The sequence below is a fragment of the Chanodichthys erythropterus genome, chromosome 21, assembly GCF_024489055.1.
Source record: "Chanodichthys erythropterus isolate Z2021 chromosome 21, ASM2448905v1, whole genome shotgun sequence".
Classification (NCBI taxonomy): Eukaryota; Metazoa; Chordata; class Actinopteri; order Cypriniformes; family Xenocyprididae; genus Chanodichthys; species Chanodichthys erythropterus.
The window spans coordinates 24,933,380-24,954,524 of record NC_090241.1 but is presented as its reverse complement, the minus strand read 5'-3'; the positions used below and the strand labels follow the sequence as shown (position 1 = coordinate 24,954,524).

The window sequence follows — 21,145 nt, the reverse complement described above, 5'->3', positions numbered from 1 at the left end:
CAGCCATGGTAACGCTGCTCGGATTGCTCCATATGAGGCCGCTTCAACACGGGCTTCGTGGCCGGGTCCTGAGATGGGCGTGGCAGCGCGGTACGCTCCGTGTTCCTGTGACACCGAGCTGCTGACGCACCCTCACCCGGTGGTCAGACCCCTCGTTCCTGCGGACTGGAGTGCCCCTTGAACAGGTGTCTAGGCACGCTGTGTCTCCACAGACGCCTCTGCCACCAGATGGGGGACCACGTACAACGGGCATGCAGTATTGGGTCTACTTGTGGCGAGTGGCGGCTCCACCCCCAGGCGGTCCAGCTGATTTGGCAGCATTTCGGCGAGGCCCAGGTAGACCTGTTTGCCTCCCCAGAAACTGCCCACTGCCAGTGGTTCTATTCCCTGACTGGCGGCACGCTCGGCACGGATGCCCTGGCACACAGCTGGCCCCCGGGTCTGCGCAAATATGCGTTTCCCCCAGTGAGCCTTCTTGCACAGCTCCTGTGCAAGGTCAGGGAGGACGGGGAACAGGTCTTGTTAGTGGCGCTGTATTGGCCCACTCGGACCTGGTTCTCGAACCTCATGCTCCTCGCGACAGCCCCTCCCTGGCCGATTCCTCTGAGGAAGGACCTCCTGACTCAGAGACGGGGCACCCTATGGCACCCGCATCCCGACCTGTGGAACCTCCACGTGTGGTCCCTGGATGGGATGCGGAGGTTCTGAGTGATCTCCCGCAAGCGGTCGTAGACACCATCACTTCCGCTAGAGTTCCTTCCACGAGGAGCCTCTATGCGCTAAAGTGGAACCTATTCATCGAATGGTGCGCCTCTCGCTGAGAGGAGCCCCGATTATGCCCGGTCAGATCTGTGCTTTCCTTCCTGCAAGAAGGGTTGGAGCGAAGGCTGTCTCCCTCCACCCTGAAGGTGTATGTTGCCGCTATCGCTGCACATCACCACGCAGTTGAGGGTAAGTCCCTGGGGAAACACGATCTGATCGTCAGGTTCCTGAGGGGGGCGAGGAGACTGAATCCTCCATACCCTTTTGGGATCTGACCCTGGTTCTTACATCTCTCCGGGGTCAGCCCTTCGAACCTTGCAATCAGTCGAGTTAAAAGCACTGTCTCTCAAGACCGTCCTCCTGGTTACATTGGCTTCTCTGAAGAGGGTAGGGGATCTGCACGCATTTTCGGTCGACGAATCGTGCCTAGAGTTCGGGCCCAGAGACTCTCACGTCATCCTGAGACCCCGGCCCGGATATGTGCCCAAGGTTCCTACCACTCCCTTCAGAGATCAGGTAGTGAACCTGCAAGCGCTGCCTTCGGAGGAGGCAGACCCAGCCCTAGCTTTGCTCTGTCCCGTCCGCGCTCTGCGTGTGTACGTAGACAGAACGCGAAGCTTCAGGACCTCAGACCAGCTCTTTGTCTGTTACGGAGGCCAGCAGAAGAGAAAGGCTGTCTCCAAGCAGAGGATGGCCCACTGGATAGTGGATACCATCGCCTTGGCGTACGAATCCCAGGGCGTGCCTTGCCCGCTCGGGTTGAGAGCCCACTCCACCAGAGGGGTGGCCTCTTCCTGGGCGCTGGCTCATGTCGCCTCGCTGACAGATATCTGTAGAGCTGCGGGCTGGGCGACACCTAACACGTTCGCTAGATTCTATAGCCTACGTGTAGAGCCGGTATCTTCCTGTGTACTCGCTTCCACTAGCCGGTAGATGCGTTGAACCCACTCTAAGTGTCGGCTTGCAATGCCATTCCCGCCCCCTAGGCCGGATGCGTGCATATTTTGACTCCAGTCGTGTTCCCCACTTGGCGAACCCTGTCGAGTTCCTCCGCCTCCCCCTTCGGCTCGGACATTGCGGAGTGTCTGATGCCAGGCCTACATCCGTCGCTGACGCTGTCTGTTGGCTGAGGCCCATATGTCGTGACTCCTCTACGTGAGCGGTCCCATATGTGTATCATCCACGGTTTAAAACTCCCTATGGGCGAGTCCGTCTTTCCCTTAGCAGAGCCAGCTCTGCTGTCACCTGTCAGATGAGTCTCCCCCCTACCCAGGTGGAGCCATCCCAGGGACTCCATATGCGTACTGCCCCCCGGGCCAGTCCATATGGGTATTCTCCACGTAAACTCCTCCCCCATTGGGTAGGTAGTGGCCTCCGCAGTGTCCCCTACGGGTTCGCTTCCCCAGTGTAGTCTAGTTTACTTAGTGGGTATGTCGGAACAGCAGTAGACTCTCTCGGCGTAAGCTCGCTCCCTTCACCGTCCAATTGGTGCGACGGGTGGCTAGAGCTTGCACTGGGCACTGGAAGGGGTTTCGTAACTGTGGCGCTTTATTTGGGATCCCAATTCATCGGTCACTACTGACGTACGTCGAACGTGACCGACTGAAAGGGAACGTCTCGGTTACGTATGTAACCCTCGTTCCCTGAAGGAGGGAACGGAGACGTACGTCCCGTCGCCACAGTTACTGTACCCTTGCTGTTGTGCGGACACCAGTTGTCTCCTCAGCGAAAAACAGAGTGCGATTGCATCTGCTTCCTATTTATATACACCTGTCGGAGGCGGTGCGCATTATGCAAATATCGCACGCCAATTCCATTGGCTTGTTTTAGTTCACTCGAAGCTGATAGGGCTCTCTAGCGATATCCCAATTCGTCACAATTCGTCGGTCACTACTGACGTACGTCTCCGTTCCCTCCTTCAGGGAACAAGGGTTACATACGTAACCGAGACGTTTTATCTTGACGGGTTGTAGTGAACTTGAGTGAGTTTTTAGATTCAGAGCATATTTTTTTCTCAAATAACATGATGAAATGCTCATTAAGCGTTATCCAAGGCTGCTCTGAGAGATGTTTATGTGTTTATGTGCTCAAACACTTAAGACAATATGAGCGTCGCAAAACTGCGGTGCTCATTCACACAGAGACATGCAAAACAAATGTATACAACAGTCTTTTTGCACTTTAATCTGCACAGACAGTAGACCATGTCGCGATTTGATCTATTGTACAGCTCTGCTTTCGTTTTATTCATCAATCCGTCAAATCACGCGTTTTACGTGACGTCTGCGTTATACTGTAAATTACATTTTCATGACTGGATTCCAGGATTCCCTCTGCATCACAGAAATCATTTAACGGAACATACCTGCATCTGCATGGATGGTGTTCTCTAATATATGGGAACACGTTCGATGTGTTTCCTCCTTTTGCAGCTACTGTTCTACTTTTTTCAAACTGGATATCCACCCTCGAGGACTACCCCATGTTTATTTTCTATATCCAAAATATTCCCATACTGCAAATTTGAACTTACTTTTCGACGTGGGATAGCAGCCTCTGTCTCTGACATTGTCTCTGCTGTACATGTGTGAGTAGAGCAAGTTAAGAGTTTAGTCATGTTGTTGTGATATGCACAGGTGAGATTCTATGTCTGATTTTTTTTTCAATACTGTAGATAAGCAAATGTACACGATATGATAATGGTACGTGAGGTGTGCATACCGTGATATACCCCCATAATCATTTCTACATTTTTTTTTACCTAGTTTTCCCCTCTTCTTCTCTTATTTTGGCTATGTGGGCACATCTGTGCGTGTAGAGCAATTAATGAGTAAGTGTGACATTTGATGCAGGTGCTTGTCCTCATCCTAACTCTAATGAGTGGACATCCTTTGTCGGAGACAGGCCCATGACCCCCTCGCCCGACAGCACCCCACAGCTGCCAGCGGACACCAGACGACGGTTGCCAAACAAGAGATTACATGGAATAATATTAACCATGCTTCCTCCCTGACTTTGCAAAGTAAGGTGTGAGAGAGGAAGAGTGAAAGCGTGTGGATGGTGATGCTCAGCCGTAATAACATTGGCAGACAACAGGGAGAGATCTATAAATCTTATATGGAAGAGCATCCAAACATTCTGTGTCCAGATCCAAACACTAAGCTCATTAACTTTATTGCACATTATCATAGCACAGCAACAATATCTGTCTAATTTGTATCATTGCTGTAAATTGAAAGCAATTACAAACTGTAAATGTAATTTTCCAGCTGTGAAATAGGACATTGGATGATGAACTGTGACTTACGTGAGTAATGAAATATTCATGGTACTTAGCTGTTATTTCCCACATCGCATTCAAAGTTGACAGCTATGTGTTATAGTTCTTTATAATTAATCAAACATATCCAATAAAAGTTTAAAACAGGTATGAACTATTGCTCCTGTGCATAATAAATGCTAATGTTTATAGCAGTGCATACTTAGCCAGGGACATGGTCTTGGTTTCAAATCAAAGCATTCAATGTTTAGTCTAGTCAAATCATGAAAAATTAAGAAAACAACAAATTAAATTTGTAGTTTAACTAAAATGTCTTTTTAAAATCTGTTAAGGATATTTATAGAAGAAATTCTAAGCTGCTAATACATGTAATGAACTACACATAATGAAAGTGAATGGTGACTAGCTGAATGTTTCAAGCAAGATTTCAAGGTGTAGGAACTTATGAAATTAGGCAAAGATGACATTATCAGAACTATGCCGAAACAGTGCAAAGAGGAGAATTCCACGAGAGTCCCAAGTCAGCACTTTAGGACTGTACAATCTGATATCTGCCATTGTGGCAAGAAGTCTGAAGTTAATTAACTAACTTCTGCACAGCTGCTAATGCTGTTAGCTGCTTACCTGTTATTATCAAGTAAAACCATATTTTAAGATATGTCAGTGCAAGTTGCTTTCAGTTAAAACAGCTCAAACATGCATTTTTATTCTAGGACTAGTTTAAGCCTTGCCTGTGAAACAGGGGGTTATAGAATTAAGTAAAATCTACTTAAATAAGTTAAGTAAATTTAACAAAATTTACTTTTTACTCAAATAGTTTAACATTTAATTAAACCATGCCTTTAAAGTGTATGCTTTACTTAGAAACATCTAAGTAAATAATACAATAGATATTGTGTAAACACCATTAATACATAATAGGAGCAATGCAGCACTCAACGGAACACAGAGGGCCCTATTTTAACGATCTAAGTACATGGTCTAAAGCGCACAGCGCAACGCAACTACACTTAGTCCGAATCCACTTTTGCTAGTTTAAGGATGGGAAAAATGCCGGCGCATGGTCTAAAAAGGTCGTCCCTATTCTCTTAATGAGTCATGGGTGTGTTTTGGGTGTAACGTGCAATAATGAGTCTCATCTCCTATTCCCTTTAAAAGCCAGTTGCGCTCACGGCCATGGTGGATTTTGCAAGGAAAAACTGAACACTTCTCTAGTGAGGAAACGGATCTGCAGACCACCTACGGGACAAGCCGGATTCCACCAAAGCATTTTTATCTTTTTGCACACAATAATAATCTTTTACATTTGTAATCCTTTTATTTTTAATATTTGACATGTTTGTGTGCTGCTGCATGTCCCTATATGTGTAATAAGCAGAGTGTACGCAAGTTGTGCACCCGGCGCATATAGGCGCATGTTACTAACGTGCTCTTTAAATAACAAAACAAATATTGTGCGATTTAACTTTAGACCAGGTTTCAGTTGGTCAATGGCACGGTCTATCTCAGTTGCCACAAAATAGCAATGCGCCAACAATGCACTTGAACACACCTTGTTTTCAGACCAGCACGCCCATGGATGCACAAATGGGTGCAAATGCATTTGCTATTTAAACAATGTGGCGCAGGATGTGAAAATGATAACTGCGTCAGGCTGAAACTATCAAAAAACACTTGCGTCGTGCCTGGCACCGCATTGTGCACAGGGCCCTGTGACTTCAATACTTACAATACACAATGACGGTAACATTCGAAAGATCATTTGTGAGTATGAATGTAATTTTGAGTCACAAAATCGCAAGTTACTAAACCTAACAACAAAAGCACTGATGAAACCTTATTAATTATTCATGCCCCTTTTTCTTTTTCTGTATTTTTGATCAAATTGCCTTGGTGAGCAAAAGAGACTTAACATAAAAAAAAACTTACTGACCTCAAACGTTTGAACACTAGTGTACAATATATCAAATCTACCAATGAATGAATGAATGAATGAATGATACTTAGTAAGCTGCATGGCTAACATTTAAAGGTGCCGTAGAACGTCTTTTTAAAAGATGTAATATAAGTCTAAGGTGTCCCCTGAATGTGTCTGTGAAGTTTCACCTCAAAATACCCCATAGATTTATTTGTTTTTATTAATTTTTTTAACTGCCTATTTTGGGGCATCATTAAATATGAGTCGATTTAGGCTGCGGCCCCTTTAAATTCTCATGCTCTCCGCCCATGTAGCTCGCCCTTGCCTTTAACAGCATAAACAAAGTTCACACAGCTAATATAACCCTCAAAATTGTTCTTTACAAAGTGTTCGTCATGCAGCATGTCTAATCGCGTAAGTATGGTATTTATTTGGATGTTTACATTTGATTCTGAATGAGTTTGATAGTGTTCCATGGCTAAAGCTAACATTATACACTGTTGGAGAGATTTATAAAGAATGAAGTTGTGTTTATGAATTATACAGACTGCAAGTGTTTAAAAAATGAAAATAACGACAGTCTTGTCTCCATGAATACAGTAAGAAACGATGGTAACTTTAACCACATTTAACAGTACATTAGCAACATGCTAACGAAACATTTATAAAGACAATTTACAAATATCACTAAAAATATCATGTAATCACGGATCATGTCAGTTATTATTGCTTTTATATTTTTCGCTGTTGTTCTTGCTTGCTTACCTAGTCTGATGATTCAGCTGTGCACAACGACGTTACTGCCCTTGAGCTGGCATATGCAAATATTGGGGCGTACACCCTGACTGTTACGTAACAGTCGGTGTTATGTTGAGATTCGCCTGTTTGTCGGAGGTCCTTTAAACAAATGAGATTTATATAAGAAGGAGAAAACAATGGTGTTTGAGACTCACTGTAACATTTCCATGTACTTCACTCTTGTTATTTAACTATGCCAAGATAAATTCAATTTTTAATTCAATTAATAATTTTTAATAGAATTGCTCCATGCAAAAGTCTCATTTTAGAGGATGTGTTCAACTGCATGTGATCAATTACATAAATCACTCACAATAAACCTTGAATTCCACACACAGTTTAAATGTATCCTCTTTGTATATCATGACCCTAATGTGGTACTGTCTGCATTACTTCGAGACAGCATGTGAGAAATCAAGGCAACTGACACTTTTAATTCTTGCACAGATGGGAATCCTTATTTTGATGCACACTCAGTGATGAAGGCATTTAGGAAATGAGAGGGGAGATTGAAAATGTCATGCTCATATTAAAGTGTAAGCACACCTGAGGGGGTTGTGCCCACTCGAGCGCTGTTGGACTGACAAGTGGTCAGAGGTTGGCTAAGGCAACATGAACAAAATGGGGTTTTGTGATATTCTTCTCCATTGCGGTTGTTATATTCTTCAAAGATTGTGACAAAATATACTTTTTACATCATCTGTTTTATATCAAATTAAAGCAAATGGGGCTTTTTTCTCACCGAAACTACTAGCCTAAAACATAATGTCATATTTTGATTTTCTTTTTATTTTATTATATTAAAAAATACATCTATTTTACAAAATGTTTAGATATTGCAGTGGCTCAGAGTAAAAATGTTTCCGAGCTGTGAAAATTAAAAATCCTGAGAACAAATTTAGATGTTTCACGAACATCATCTTGTCTGACACTATATGCTGCTCTGAGAATAATATGATGATCATACTTGACTCACTGTCTTTTTGTCATTTTGTTGTTTTTGTGAAGAATGAACCCCTCCTTCATCTCTTCGGCTACAGAAAATGCTTTCCTAATGGAGGGTTGTCAGCCCAGGCTTTCACTCATATTGAAATTTTCACAGTTCCTTTCCTTTGCTCCCCCCTCCAACTTTCCACTTCATCTCTCAAAAGTGAAGAGTGCTTTTCAGCCACGCTTAATGTCAATCAAGCTAATGTTTAAAACTGTAGATTATTGTGATAAACTGCTAAAAGAGGAAATCCTTTAAAAGAGATTTCAAATGGATTCAGGGAGAGAAGATTATGCAATGTGATGACATCTTGGTGCACAGACAGTTCATTCATTAAACTCTTTAAACATTGTCATACAGTTGCTTTCACACATGATGCATAAACAGCTGAAGAGTGAAACAATTCCTAATTTTAGTAAAAAAATAATAATAATTGTTTTATGGCATTAAGTCTCATGTCATCTTACTTTCTCTCTTTCTCTCTCTCTCTCTCTTTCTCTCTCTGCAGTTAAACCGACAGTCATTGATGTTGATATCTTCGTAAATAGTATTGGACCTGTGTCATCAATAAATATGGTGAGTGAATGCATGTCCATAAAGCTGTGCTATTTTGGTCAATATTATATATATATTAATATATAATATGATAAGATATATTATTTTTCTGTCAAACACAGATTTTTTGAAGAATCTGCTGCTATTTTCCATTAAAAACAGCATAAATAATGAGAGAATTTTAATTTTTCTGTGAACTTTCATTCCTTTAGTGTCTCCTTTTGCCTATTTCTCAGTCATTCTCACATTCTCTGTTTCACACATTCAACAGCTACAGTACAGTCCCATAGGTGACACATGGCTGTAGGTTTGAGTTGAAAGCAGGGCCACTAGCTATCCCTCTGAGATGTGAGTCCAATGCTTAAGCTTCATCTCCCCTGAGGCACGGAAAAGCTTCAGGGGAAAGACAGAGGAAGAAAAAGTAAGAGACAGAAAGAAAATAAAGTGAGACATAGGAAAAGATTATCTCAGTTTTTTGTACATTAGTTGCCGCTTGATACTATAGTCCATAAAAATGAATCGACTGGATCTACTGCTATAAAAAATTAAATAAAGCAGCCAGATGTTCCATATTTATGTGCGCTTCGATAGATATAATATGTTAATGCGGACAGCGGTGACAGATCTCTTCAAATGGATGGTAAATTACCCTGGAGCTCAATTCTGTCTTTGGCTCCCAATACATCAGATTCATCCTTGAAAATCCGAGTGTGTATTCACTTCCAATTATTATGGTCCAGGGCTCAGAGAGCGAGAGAGAATGGTTGGATAATAAGTAGCACCCAAACAAGCACCTGAAGAAATAGCAGCTATCGATTGATATGTCACCAAACAGTGGCTTAAGGGCTGTTTTAAAGCCTTGAGGGAGATGTTTCTTAGAATTCACAGCAGACAAGAATATTCAAGAATGCTGAAAGTTTTCAAGGTCTAAATGTTAAGTTTAAGTTTGGAACATTGACATTCTCTTTAGACTTGCATCTGAATGGAACAGAGGTTGTGACCTCCACAACGAACCCATTCATGCATATTCACAAGATTTATTTGCATATTCAGCCAGAAGTAACAAAAATGTTTCATTTTTCAGAGGAATTTGGCGTTCACAGTTGTATGAATGGAAGTCAATTAACATGAAATATCTAACTATCTTTCTATCTTTTCATTTCGGTTTATTGCATGGGTTTTATGAGTTGTCAGAATGCAAAGAGAGTGCGAGAAACATTTAAATATGCTTGATTAATCTATTATCGTGTGCTCTGCGACACTATGTCTCTCTATCTCCCAATATCTCATTTATTGTCGGTGACAATTTAATTTTCTTGAAATGCCGCACACACAATTACATTGTCAGGCAGGTTATTTGCACATCTGAAGGACCGAATTGCATTTTTTTTTTTTTGCAGCTGGCCTTTACAATGTCCACCTTAGTAAATAAAAAGTTTTACACAACAAAACGAGGAGAATGCTACTATATTGTCAAAGTATATATTAAAGGCAGTATATATTGTTGCATGTTTGTCATATAGTACTGAGATTTTGTTTAGGACTCAACAACACCCTCACCAAGGCATCTGTTCTCCCGTCATGCTTAATTCCTGCTGTTTGTGCTTTCCTTTGTTGGGCCACTGCCGTATTACATAGTGTGGAAACTCTAGAAAATGAATAAACACCTACGCAGAAGTCTCATGAGTGATTCCAGTGGGAGAGTTTTGGTTGTGCTGTGGAACTGAATCACTAAATGCACTTCTAGAGCACAGTCGTGCTGCATGGGTCAGGTGTGACATACAGGGACATACTGTAGCAACCATTTTAACCCTTCCACAATAGTTTTTAGGATTTGGGGGAAAAATAATCATTACATTTTAAAAGTGATTTAAAAAATTGTAGTCAGACATGTAAAACACAAGTTATGTAATCAGATTACTTTTTTTCAAGTAACTAGTAAAGTAATGCTATGCTTTAAATTTACAACAAAATATCTGAGTTATTTTTTTTTTTAAAATAAGTAATGCAATTTACTCTGTTTTCCCATTTATTGAATGACTCCTGTTTCCATGTTGAGAAAAATTTGGAGTAAGTTCAGAGGCGTTGTGTGCCCTGTGTAAACATGATGTTTATTGTTGTTCTAGACTAAATGTTAGCATGAATTTACTCATGAATCACAAAAACAGATTCAGTATTCCTCAGAATGAATAAAAACAGTGAAATGCAAACTCAGAATACTATGCAAACTTGCAGTATTTAAATGTTAAAAAAACACAAATATGTAAAATGTATTTACTCTCACTTTATTTACCAATGCCTTTTTGTTTTGTTTTTGTTTAATTTTTAATGTTTTTAATAACTGCATTAAAACAAAAAAACAGACATTATTTAAAAAAATAAAAATAAATAAATAAATATATATATATATTTATTATGGCATACACTTTTTATTTTAACTGATGTAAATATTTTGTGTACTCTGCTTTACTTATCCTTGTAATTACCTTTAATGGCATACATCATTTATGGACATTAATAAATACAAAACTATTATCAGCATCTACCAAACCAGCTTTACTTGTAATGGACAGGAAATACTGTGTGTAATTTACCTGCAATTAAATCAAGCCATTATTATTCAAATTCACGCTGTGATTGTAGATTAGTGAAATAGAGCTTAATAATTGGTATGCAGGATGTGCCGAAACCATTGTCAAACAGCGACAAACTCTCGTTATCTCTTGTTTGTGGCACCAGAATTCCTGCTGGGCTGCTCCATAATTGTGGTAGCTAACACATTTAATATGCCATTGATTGTTGTCTTAAAAGAGGTCTTCATTTGTGCTTCTTGTTATTCTGATTCTGAAAAACTCTGAATAAACTTTTAATACAGGAAAGCAAATGTACAGGTGTCTGTGGAAAGAGTTTGCACAGGTGCAGATCTGGTACTCTCAATACTTCACCCATCATCTCCTCCACCACTCCGGTAGCACAACATTTAGACACAATAAATTAAAGGCCTAGGAGAAAATTGAGGATCGACAGGATCAATTTCCTCCAACACAGCAGGTCGCTTTTAGCTGCACCTAATTCTTCATGTGCCATTTAAAATCCCAAGGATTATAGGTAACAATTATATGAAAGAATGTGGGGATTAGTTAGTTCAGCAGATTATCACCATCACAAAACACAGTTAATACCCCGCAGAGACAGGAAGAGGTCCTGTCTCTCTGTGCTCAGCATCCTTGTCCAGCTCACAACTCCCTCCAGAAAAGGTGAAAAGGTTTAAGCACGGTTCTCAAGCTTTAGTCCTTTTCTGGCTGACTGTGAGTGTGGCCACACCTGATTGCCCCCAGACCTTGGCTCTTTCAGCTACGTATTGATCTCATCCTCAGCTTGCACTTCCTTCCTGCTCACCTGTTACGGATGGCAATCATTTACCCGGGAGAGACCATCGCTCATTGCAATTTTTATTTTTTTGCCAAAGTATGTTGATTTTGATTGATTATTGTAGCCTTAGATTTTCATGCCACCTGTTTGATATATAATTTTAGGGATGGTATGTGATCAATAAGATATGGTACCAGTGAGTAGTGTTGGCTCGATACCAAACAGACCGCTGAATAGATGTTAAAGCTCTGCATATAATGGGAACATTTGGGAACAATTATTGGATCATAAATCATTAAACTCTCTGCTTTTTCTATTTTCAACTTTCTTTAGTGTGTAATGTTGCTGTTTAAGAACGAAAACGTCCACTCCAAATGGAGTTATTTTCTATATCAGTAAGCAGTGTTTTTGAACTCCCTGAATTGCCTCGATTGTAGTCTTGAGTTTTCTTCAGGGAATGTACATGCCACAGTATCACTCATTTAAATAATTACAGCTCAAGTGTCAAGGCGAAACCTGGTTGAGTTGCATTAGTAGTGTGAAACATGAGATTTCTGAAGCACATTCAAAGCGGTTGACCATTCAGAGTACATTGTTTAGTTCCTGTCTTTATAAAGCCCCTCCTTCTGAAAAAGCACAGAGTGTTCCTGACAGACTGAGAAGAGAGATGCTGCAACCATGTAAAATATGTACAAAATAATGTGTTTTTTGAACCAATGAAGAATGAAAAACTATTCTATAGACCACAAAAACAAAATCAAGGCTTTAGCCTTGATTCCACCTAAATTACCAAGAACAATTTGTACCAGGAACTTTTTCCCCCAAGACCTGTTGCTGTCTGCGTTTCCATAGCGGTCTAAAGTACTGTGAAAAAGAGTCATGACATAGGACTGCACGCGACTTTCCAGTTCCCGCTGGATTTCGTCCTCCACTTATAAGCTTAATAAAACCTGAAACTCGTCGTTGGTCCATCGTCATATTTTTAAACTCCAATGTTGATTCGAATAGCAAACAACTCTTACTGCACGCACCGCAACAGACTTTTTAAAATGGAGGTTGAAATAAAATGCTGCGTGGAGTCAACCGATCAAAATGCTTGGTGAACTCAACCAATCCAACCCAAGTCCCAACCCTGAATGTTAGGGATGGGCGATACCACTTATTTTGTTTTCGATACAATATCGATACTTTCAAGGCCAAAATCGTTGATATCGATACCAATATGATACCTCTAATCTGAATTTAAGTTATTAAATTATTAATAATATAAGTCCTTAAATTATTGAATTTCTTTGAGTAAAATGGGTAATGGTACCCACTTAACATTATTTTAACATTCAATACGCCTTAATTGCAATTTATTAGATTATATTTTTGTTTACACATGGTTAAAATGTTTATTTGTAGTGGTAACCATGGAAATCTACAAATACTATAGGCTTAGCTGAACTATGGTCACTGTAGTAATGGTTCAGTTTCATAAGGGGACTGCCAGTGACAGGCTGTTGCACTCATAAAATGCAAACTTTGTATTCTGACAGTGTAGTTACAGAACAGAACATCAATACGAACTTTTAACGTTCAATTTAAATAAATGTAATTGCAAAAACTATGTAGGCTTCTATTTCATTTTGTTTGTTGTGAAATAACTCAAACATATTATGTTGTTCTGTCTGCTGTTAAGCATTGTTCAGGGCTGCATTTCCCACAAGCATCAATGGTTTCTTACAATGTTAAACGCATGCAGCCGTTTGAATGTAGTGTCTGCAGTGAGTGAGCACTTTCTGTGATTGATTGGTTCTGACTTGTAGCATTTGCGTGTTCAGATGAGCAGGAAAATACTTCTGCTACACAATTATTCACTAACATAGGTTATTTGTCCAATTCAATGCATATTGTATGCATTAAATTTATTGTTAATTAAACAAAATCACTGGTAAAAAAAACACACCTTAGTATCGATATTTTTATTTGAGTATCGATACTTTCGATACTCAATGTCAGTATCGATATATCGATACTTCATATCGATCTGCCCATCCCTACCGAAAGTTCCTGAACTTTGAAAAAGTATACCTCGCGAGCAGGGACGTTTTGAGGGGAGAATTTTTACTTTATTTAGACCCTTGTTCCTGCGGTCAAAACACACCGGGTACCATCCCAGTTCCTAGTTCTTGGGGAAAGTTCCTGCAGTGGAAATGTGGCTTTTGTAAAAGGTCATAATAGGTGCCCTTTCAATTTTAATTCTAAAGTTGACATTAATGTATTTTCACACTGCTAAACAGTAAATTTGCTTCCACGCTCTCTGAACTGCCGAACTGTAATGAACTGCAGAACATTGTTGTCAGGTACCTCAATATGAACAATACAGGTATTGTACCAATAATTTTTATACCACTATACAGTGAAACTCTACCTGTGGGAGAGATATTGAAATTGAAATCCGTTGGTCAGTCTACTGTCATTACAAAACTGGCAGTGATTCTGTCTTCTGAATTCAAACATATCAAGACCTGTCAAATCTCTATGTATCAGTCAGTGGTGTTTACATACTGAGACTATATTTTGATAATGCATGCACTGTGGTGCATATACATCTAAATCAAATTTTCAGTTGGTTTGGTTGCACTGATAAGGCCGGGGAGAGCTCATTTCATCATGAAACTTGGCTGTCACTTGTCATTCACTCCTAGGCTCTGAATGAATGGCACATTTTGCACTGCAGCTCATGTTTGCTTTACTAATGCTTAGAGAAGAAATATTTTATTTTTTGGTTAAAATGTGTTGCTACAGTTACTCTGAGTATTGATCAAATCTATTTTTGTGCATCTGTGTCTTTGGAAAGGGCATCAATAACAGGCAGTTCACGCAACGGTTCAAGTTTAGTTGGTTAGCATGATGCAGTTTGCCCCTGCTGGTAGATGTTGTAACTACACCATCTTTCAACTTTTTACATTTACAGCCATTCAAATAAATAAATAATAGTGCAGTATATCCCGTGAAACTGCCAGAATCTTTAAAAATACAGTGATACAAATTTTTGGTCATACCGCCCAGCACTACTTAAAGGTGCTCTAAGCGATGTCACGTGTTTTTAGGCCAAAACATTTTTTGTCACATACAGCAAACATCTCCTCACTATCCGCTAGCTGCCTGTCCCCTGAACACACTGTAAGAAAACGCGGTCTCTGTAGTCGCCACAAGCTCCAAAGATGGCAACAAAAACAATCTGGTGCAGTCTGGACCACAAAACATAACAGTCCCTCCAGAAAAACGTGATTATGCGATCGCCTGATTTCATGCATAATCAGCCAAAGTCCACATATTTATGCGGGGGTCGCATTTTTTCAAATACGCCGCACATCGCCGCATAAATTGCCGATTTCAGCAAGCAAAATATATGCGGGGCTAGCATGATTCATAATCCCTGCATTTTCGTTGCAAAAAGTCACATATATCTTAGCAGAAAGTTGAAAAATGTTGCGTTTACTTCACACTAGTAAAGCGCCATTATGTTCCCCCTATTGCCACGGCAACCTTGTGAAGTGACGTAATTACGCGACGTGAACATCATCTGCAAACCGTGAAACCATGATGAAGCACACAAATCATTCTCATTTGCCAATAAAAATACAAAGCACAAAGCAGTTTCCCGGTGTGTTACATGACACTGGAGGCAAAATATTTTGCATTCCGTGCAACTGAGTGTTGACGCTGGAAAACTTGTTTGACTCAATGTTTTGTAAGTTTGAGCCATGTGTTAAGGTCTGAAATAAAACAGAATGAGAACTTAAATATTCTGTGATTTAGTATGCTTGCTTATCATAGGAAGTAATAGGAAATTACTCTTTACATTAAAGTAGTAGCCTAGTGAGAACAGGGTGTTGGGGGAATCACCTTTTATTTTTTTCAGTTTTTTTCATCAAACCACAGTTTTTGCAAGTTCCCGCAATTTCATCGCATAAAATTGCAAAAAAATCCCGCATATTCCATCGCATTTTTTAAGAAAACGTGCCGCAAAATCAAGCATTTTAGCCCGCAGCAATCACAAAAAAAATTCCGCGTTTTTCTGGAGGGACTGACATAATAAACAGTGCTCCAGCCAATACGCAAGCTACTTACATTTTAAATGCGCATTCATGACTGTTTCAGGAAGCACAGAGGGGAGGGGGAGGAGGGAGGGTCTAGCTATCCTCTGTTTTGTTTGACAACACTTCGAACGTCAACAGGAAGTTACCCCACCCAGGATCACTTAGAGCACCTTTAAGAGCATAATCGATGTCCACATGTCATACTAAAAAGTAACTACAGGTCGAAGGCTGTAGTTGCAACCACACAAATGGCTGATGTTAATTGTGAATGTTTGTATAAACTATGGTTTCAGAAAACCAGGGCCAGCACAAGCTCAGCTGCTGCTCCAATTCACACAATTAAACTCAAACTTTGAGATGCTTATGAAAGACTGGAGGTTTTGTTTATTCATAAACTTGCACTAAAATAAAAGCATGCACAAGAATGTTTTTGGATTATTATATTTTCATTCTGAAAAAAAAAAAAACCACTAGCTGCAAATGCAATCTCTGTATTATATAATAAGCATATCTCCTGGAAGATTCAGGAGAATTCCCGGTGGGCCGCTGATAAATTGGGCAGGCAGTAGCCTACCACTTTGACATAAAGACAGTTTTACACGGGATGCGCAAAGCACAAGTCTCTTGTTCATTTTCAAAGAGAAACATGGCAAATTGGTGATAGTTCTAGTAGTGACGAAGCGACAGTGTGCAAGCGGTGCTAGTAGAGGTTATAAATATATGGCGTACATAAATATTATGCACACAAAAAGGTGAGCTACGTGACTTCTCCCCCGCTCACATGGGGTGAGCTAACTCCAAGGTAAGGCTAAGAAGATGCGCTTCCCCGTTAAAAGCACATACATTTTCTTGTAATAGTTTCTTAATGTGTGACGCACAACCTACACAGCCCAGCATAAATGCTTCTGATAAATAATTTGTTATTAAAGTGTCACAGACCATTGTTAATTTTAACAGAAAAGCAAGCATACATTTTTAAGGGATTTGGCATGGCAGAAAGCACGCAAAGAGTACTCCCTCTATAATCACTAAAAAGCTGTCATCTTCATTGTGACCTCACAAAGGTCTCTTATAATAAATGAAGCCCTCTGCACAATCTCTTACTTACATATCTACAATTTGTTTCTTATTGTTACCTCTCAAAATGCCAGAGTTTTTGTTCAGTGCTAACTTAAACACCTCTGATTGGCCATTGCATTCAAGAAATCAACAGATATGTATGTGATTGGCTACACTGCTCAACGTTGCAAAAACATGTTGTAAATGGAAACCTTTGACGTTCTTTAAAGCGCAAACGCATACTTGCATATACGCACTGGATTGTTTTCCAAATCTGTTTCGCCAAATATGCTATTATTACAGAGAAAACTGATCCTAGACCAGAAGTTATGGGCAACTTTTCCTCCTAAAAGCAATCAGAAGGAGCAGCAGGCAGTGGTTTAAGTGAGAAAATTCCACGCTAGCCAACACATACACAAGCCTACCTTTCAGAAGTCATAAAAATCATTAATCATCTCCAGCAATAAAAGTCGTCATCTTTTGTATTCATGTCCAGATAGTTTTATTCGTTTTCATGTCATTTTTGAATGTAGGCTACATCAGGGTGTTTTTGCATGTAAACCGATATGCCACTCTTGGGTGAAGGAAATTTAGATTTAGAATAACTAATCAGGTGCTAACTTTTTGATATAAGTGAAATAATTCCAAATGAATGTCCAAAACAATAACTAAATGCAAAAATCCCTCTCTTTCTTGTCACCCTAGGCAGCTGCCTAGTTCACCTATAGGAACGCACCAGCCCTGCAGAAAACACTGAACTATTGAACTATGTTAGTAAAAACGTTTTAACAACACATTTTGGGAAACATGCCGCAGTTTTGGACATGGGTCTGTTCACGTTTTTGTGGTGCCCAAACAAACAGGCAGATTTTTGACAGGAAAGAGTTTCTCCCTCAGGCTGGAGTGCAGGATTACTAAGAAGGTATTGAATAAGGAAAGGAGCCATCAGCCAACATCTGCTTGTCAGTTTGAAGTCAGCGGTCATTCCATTCACTGAGCGATTCAAGCTTGGCCTTGGCCAATGATTACCCGAGGGTGTGCAGGCTTATTGGAAGGGTAAGAAATGGCCTGTGTGAGGGCTTCTGTTAAGAGGCAATGCGTGATTATCTGAACGGCAGCACAGGAGGCTTGAATAGATTTGCAATGAAAATAATACTGTAGTTTGCTTACAGTATGATATGATGCTATAAAAGTGCTTCAGAATTCTGAATACTCCAAATAGCTGACCATGATTATCAAAGCTGCATTGAGTGCTGCTTGATTTTTGTCCACATGAGAAATCAGCTTTGCTCATCAATCTAATTGTGTGAAGCTGAAATAGCCAACTTCATAGTATTCACTGCAGAAAACGAGTCTCAAGCGCCATATAATTTGATTTTAATGGCTCTATAGAACATGAGTCAGCTAGCAGCCAGACACTGAATAGGGCTGATAAATTAGCATTAATCATCCCTGTTCCTCGTGTCCCTCGTGTCCCTAAACCACAACTGATAGTATAATTGTAATTAATGGAGCTTTAAGATCTACATTAAAATGTGAGATCATTCTACTTATCATCTTGATCTGTTACCTGCCACACAGCTAAAAGCGTTGACAACATGATGCAGTTGATGTCGAGGTGGACCCACATTAGCTTGGCTGATGTGTCGAGCTAATGTCAAGCCCTGCATGAAAATCAATGATCCCATGTGAAAGCTGAGAAATGATTGATAGCATCAAACTGAGCATCATCCTTCAGCTTCCTCTGTCGGTGGGCTACGGTTTACAGAGTCAGGCAGGTATGTGCTGTCTCAGACAAATGACAGGTGTCATTGTCATCTGTCAAAAGGAGAAATATTTATCCCGTGATACAGTATCCGTCTTTTAAGGTGATTTATCAAACGGAGGAAATGTGGGGATTTAGCATTATTTACTCTCTTACTGGGAACATAAATGTGATGTTTTAGTTTTTGTTTTTTTTTAGTATTTTTATTTTAGTTTTTGCATGAACTATTCCTTTGTGGTCCTTAATTTGTATTCATATTTATACTTATGTATTGGATGAACTATTCCTTTAAATTCTTTTTATATTTTTACAAATCTTTTTAAAATCTTGTTTTTTATTATTATTATTATTTTAATTTTTAGATGAACTGTTCCTTTGAAATCTTTTCTTTTTTTCTATTCCTTTATAATCTCAGCCCTCGTTATTCTGGCATATATTCTATTACACTCTATAAATAGTCATTTTCCATGGCCATCACTTGCTGTCCAGCACCTTCAAAAGATCCCCACTAGTCTCTAGCAGAGCTAGGCGGGACAATTTTTTAATGGAAGAAACTCTTCCTATCTACGTACACATCTCCAGCTGTATGAGCTCAGCCACAAGCTTTCTCTTGACATTAGATAAGAGGCTGAAATCTGTCTCTGGCACATCTGAAGAGAATTGCCAGTAATGCGTGCTAGGAAATCACAAGGGCCCTGCATATAACATTGTCTGGATTGTGAATTCTCTTGATCCCAGGTTCAGGCAAATAAAAATAGCTGTTCTCTCTCCACTAAAATGCTCTTGATGTCACAAAATACGTCTCCTGTGAATGTCTTTATAGCATGACACCTCAGTAACAGAGAAAATGAAGACGCAGTGATAAGCTTGTACCAAAATGGGTAAAATTAACTTTGCACTGAATCGATTGTCCTCCTATGCACAGCATTTGTTATGACCTTCTTTGGTAACAAAGATTCAGTCAGTGATATGGCTTAGATAGCTAAAGCCGAAAGTCGTTTAAAAGGCAGTAAGTTCTGGAGCTCTTGTACTCTCTTTTTCTCAGACAGACCTTTGCATTGACTTCTTCTCTGGCAATTTTTTTTTTTTTTTTCAGGTAAACAGTGTGAGTATAAGAAGGTGCTATGACTAGGCAAATCACATAGACAATGAGTTTCACCTCATTAACAGGGCACGGCTTGAAAAGCCCTGCTTCAATGTGGTGGTACCAAGGGTGGCTATTTTTAAACGTCTAGGTCAGTCTGTGTCCTAGGCAACCATGTGTAGCTAAGGAAATCCTTCACTGTGGTACCCATCGATAGTAACGTGCTGGCAAGCCAGTCTCACCCACACAAACCCTCCAGTACAGTTGGATCTCTTTAGTGCAGCCACCTACTTGCTTTCAGTGAGGTATTTAAAAGTCAGGAGATTATATGAACAACTTTCCTGTCTATGGACGTTTGCAGACATTACTGCAGGTTAGGTCTAGTTTCATATGTGATTAAACCGGTTTCAGGCATGTTTTGACTGTCATTTATCTCTGCCATTTATGTCTTAACCTTACTGTTAACTAATGGTAAAACAGTGAAGTGTTAATGATACACTAGCAGGTCATGTTGCAGCTGTTTAGCAAAAAAAAAAAAAAAAGATTTACACAGAAGATAGCTTTTATCGCATTGCTTAATCTCATTGCGTCCTGCTTTAAAATCGAATTGGTCAATGGTAATGTTGTTTCAAGACCAGTAAGAATGTTGATCCAGGTATATGTCCTGCTTAGGCAAGTTACGTTAAGCATGTCTCCTTGGAACAGTGTGTTGAGGTTATGTTTGTATTTGAGCTCACAAAAAACAGCATTTTACACTTATCTTGTTCTTCAGATGTGTGGAGAAATCCTTTAAACATTTACAAGCTTAAGTGGAATTAGTCAATGCATTTTAAATATTTCAGGTTTTTCAAAACAACAGAGTCAGCCAGTTCCTCATCAGTGTCACTTTGTTCATACACATCAACAGCCGTAGCACACATAAAAACACATTAAAATGGGTTTAATAGAGCCGCATAAACTGTTAATGAGTTAAGCAGCCCCACAAATATGCAGTTCTATCTTATGAGTGGTTATTTTCTTAATGAATGCCTCAGAGAGAACATTATATTATCAGCATTCCAGGTACTGCCATAATCAGCATTGTGCAAATAACTTAGTGTAATACTAATGTTGAATAGAAAATGAGAATAATAACAAAAATCTTTAGGCAAGAACGCCTTGAAACAATGGCGCTAAACATCGTATTCTCTAGCAGTTTAACTGCAAAACTCTCACTATCTGGCCTCTGTTACACACGCGAGTGGATGTCTGTTTATCACAGCTGACGTGCAACAAAATGCTTCACGAAAAACAAAGCGTTTGTTATTAGTCGCAAAGAGCACAGCAGCTCGGGACAATCAAATCTGCATTACTCACATGAGAAGTGGGATCAAAGCAGCCTCCGCGTCTGTTTTCAGGCCTTCCCACTTAGCCCTCTCCAGCACTGGAAAGCTTTTCTAATATTAGCGCAGGTCCTAAAGCGCTTGCCCAGCC

The 21,145-nt window shown here is 39.9% G+C and overlaps 1 protein-coding gene across 2 annotated transcripts in view; it reads left to right on the top strand.

Annotated features, from left to right (window-relative positions):
• The window catches only part of LOC137010923 (gamma-aminobutyric acid receptor subunit gamma-3), a 148,955-nt gene that overhangs the window by 48,541 nt on the left and 79,269 nt on the right, over positions 1-21,145 (top strand). For both annotated transcript variants that reach the window (XM_067373379.1, XM_067373378.1), the window contains exon 3: positions 8,255-8,322. In XM_067373379.1, the coding sequence (XP_067229480.1) occupies positions 8,255-8,322 (68 nt within the window). The remainder of the gene's footprint in view (positions 1-8,254; positions 8,323-21,145) is intronic.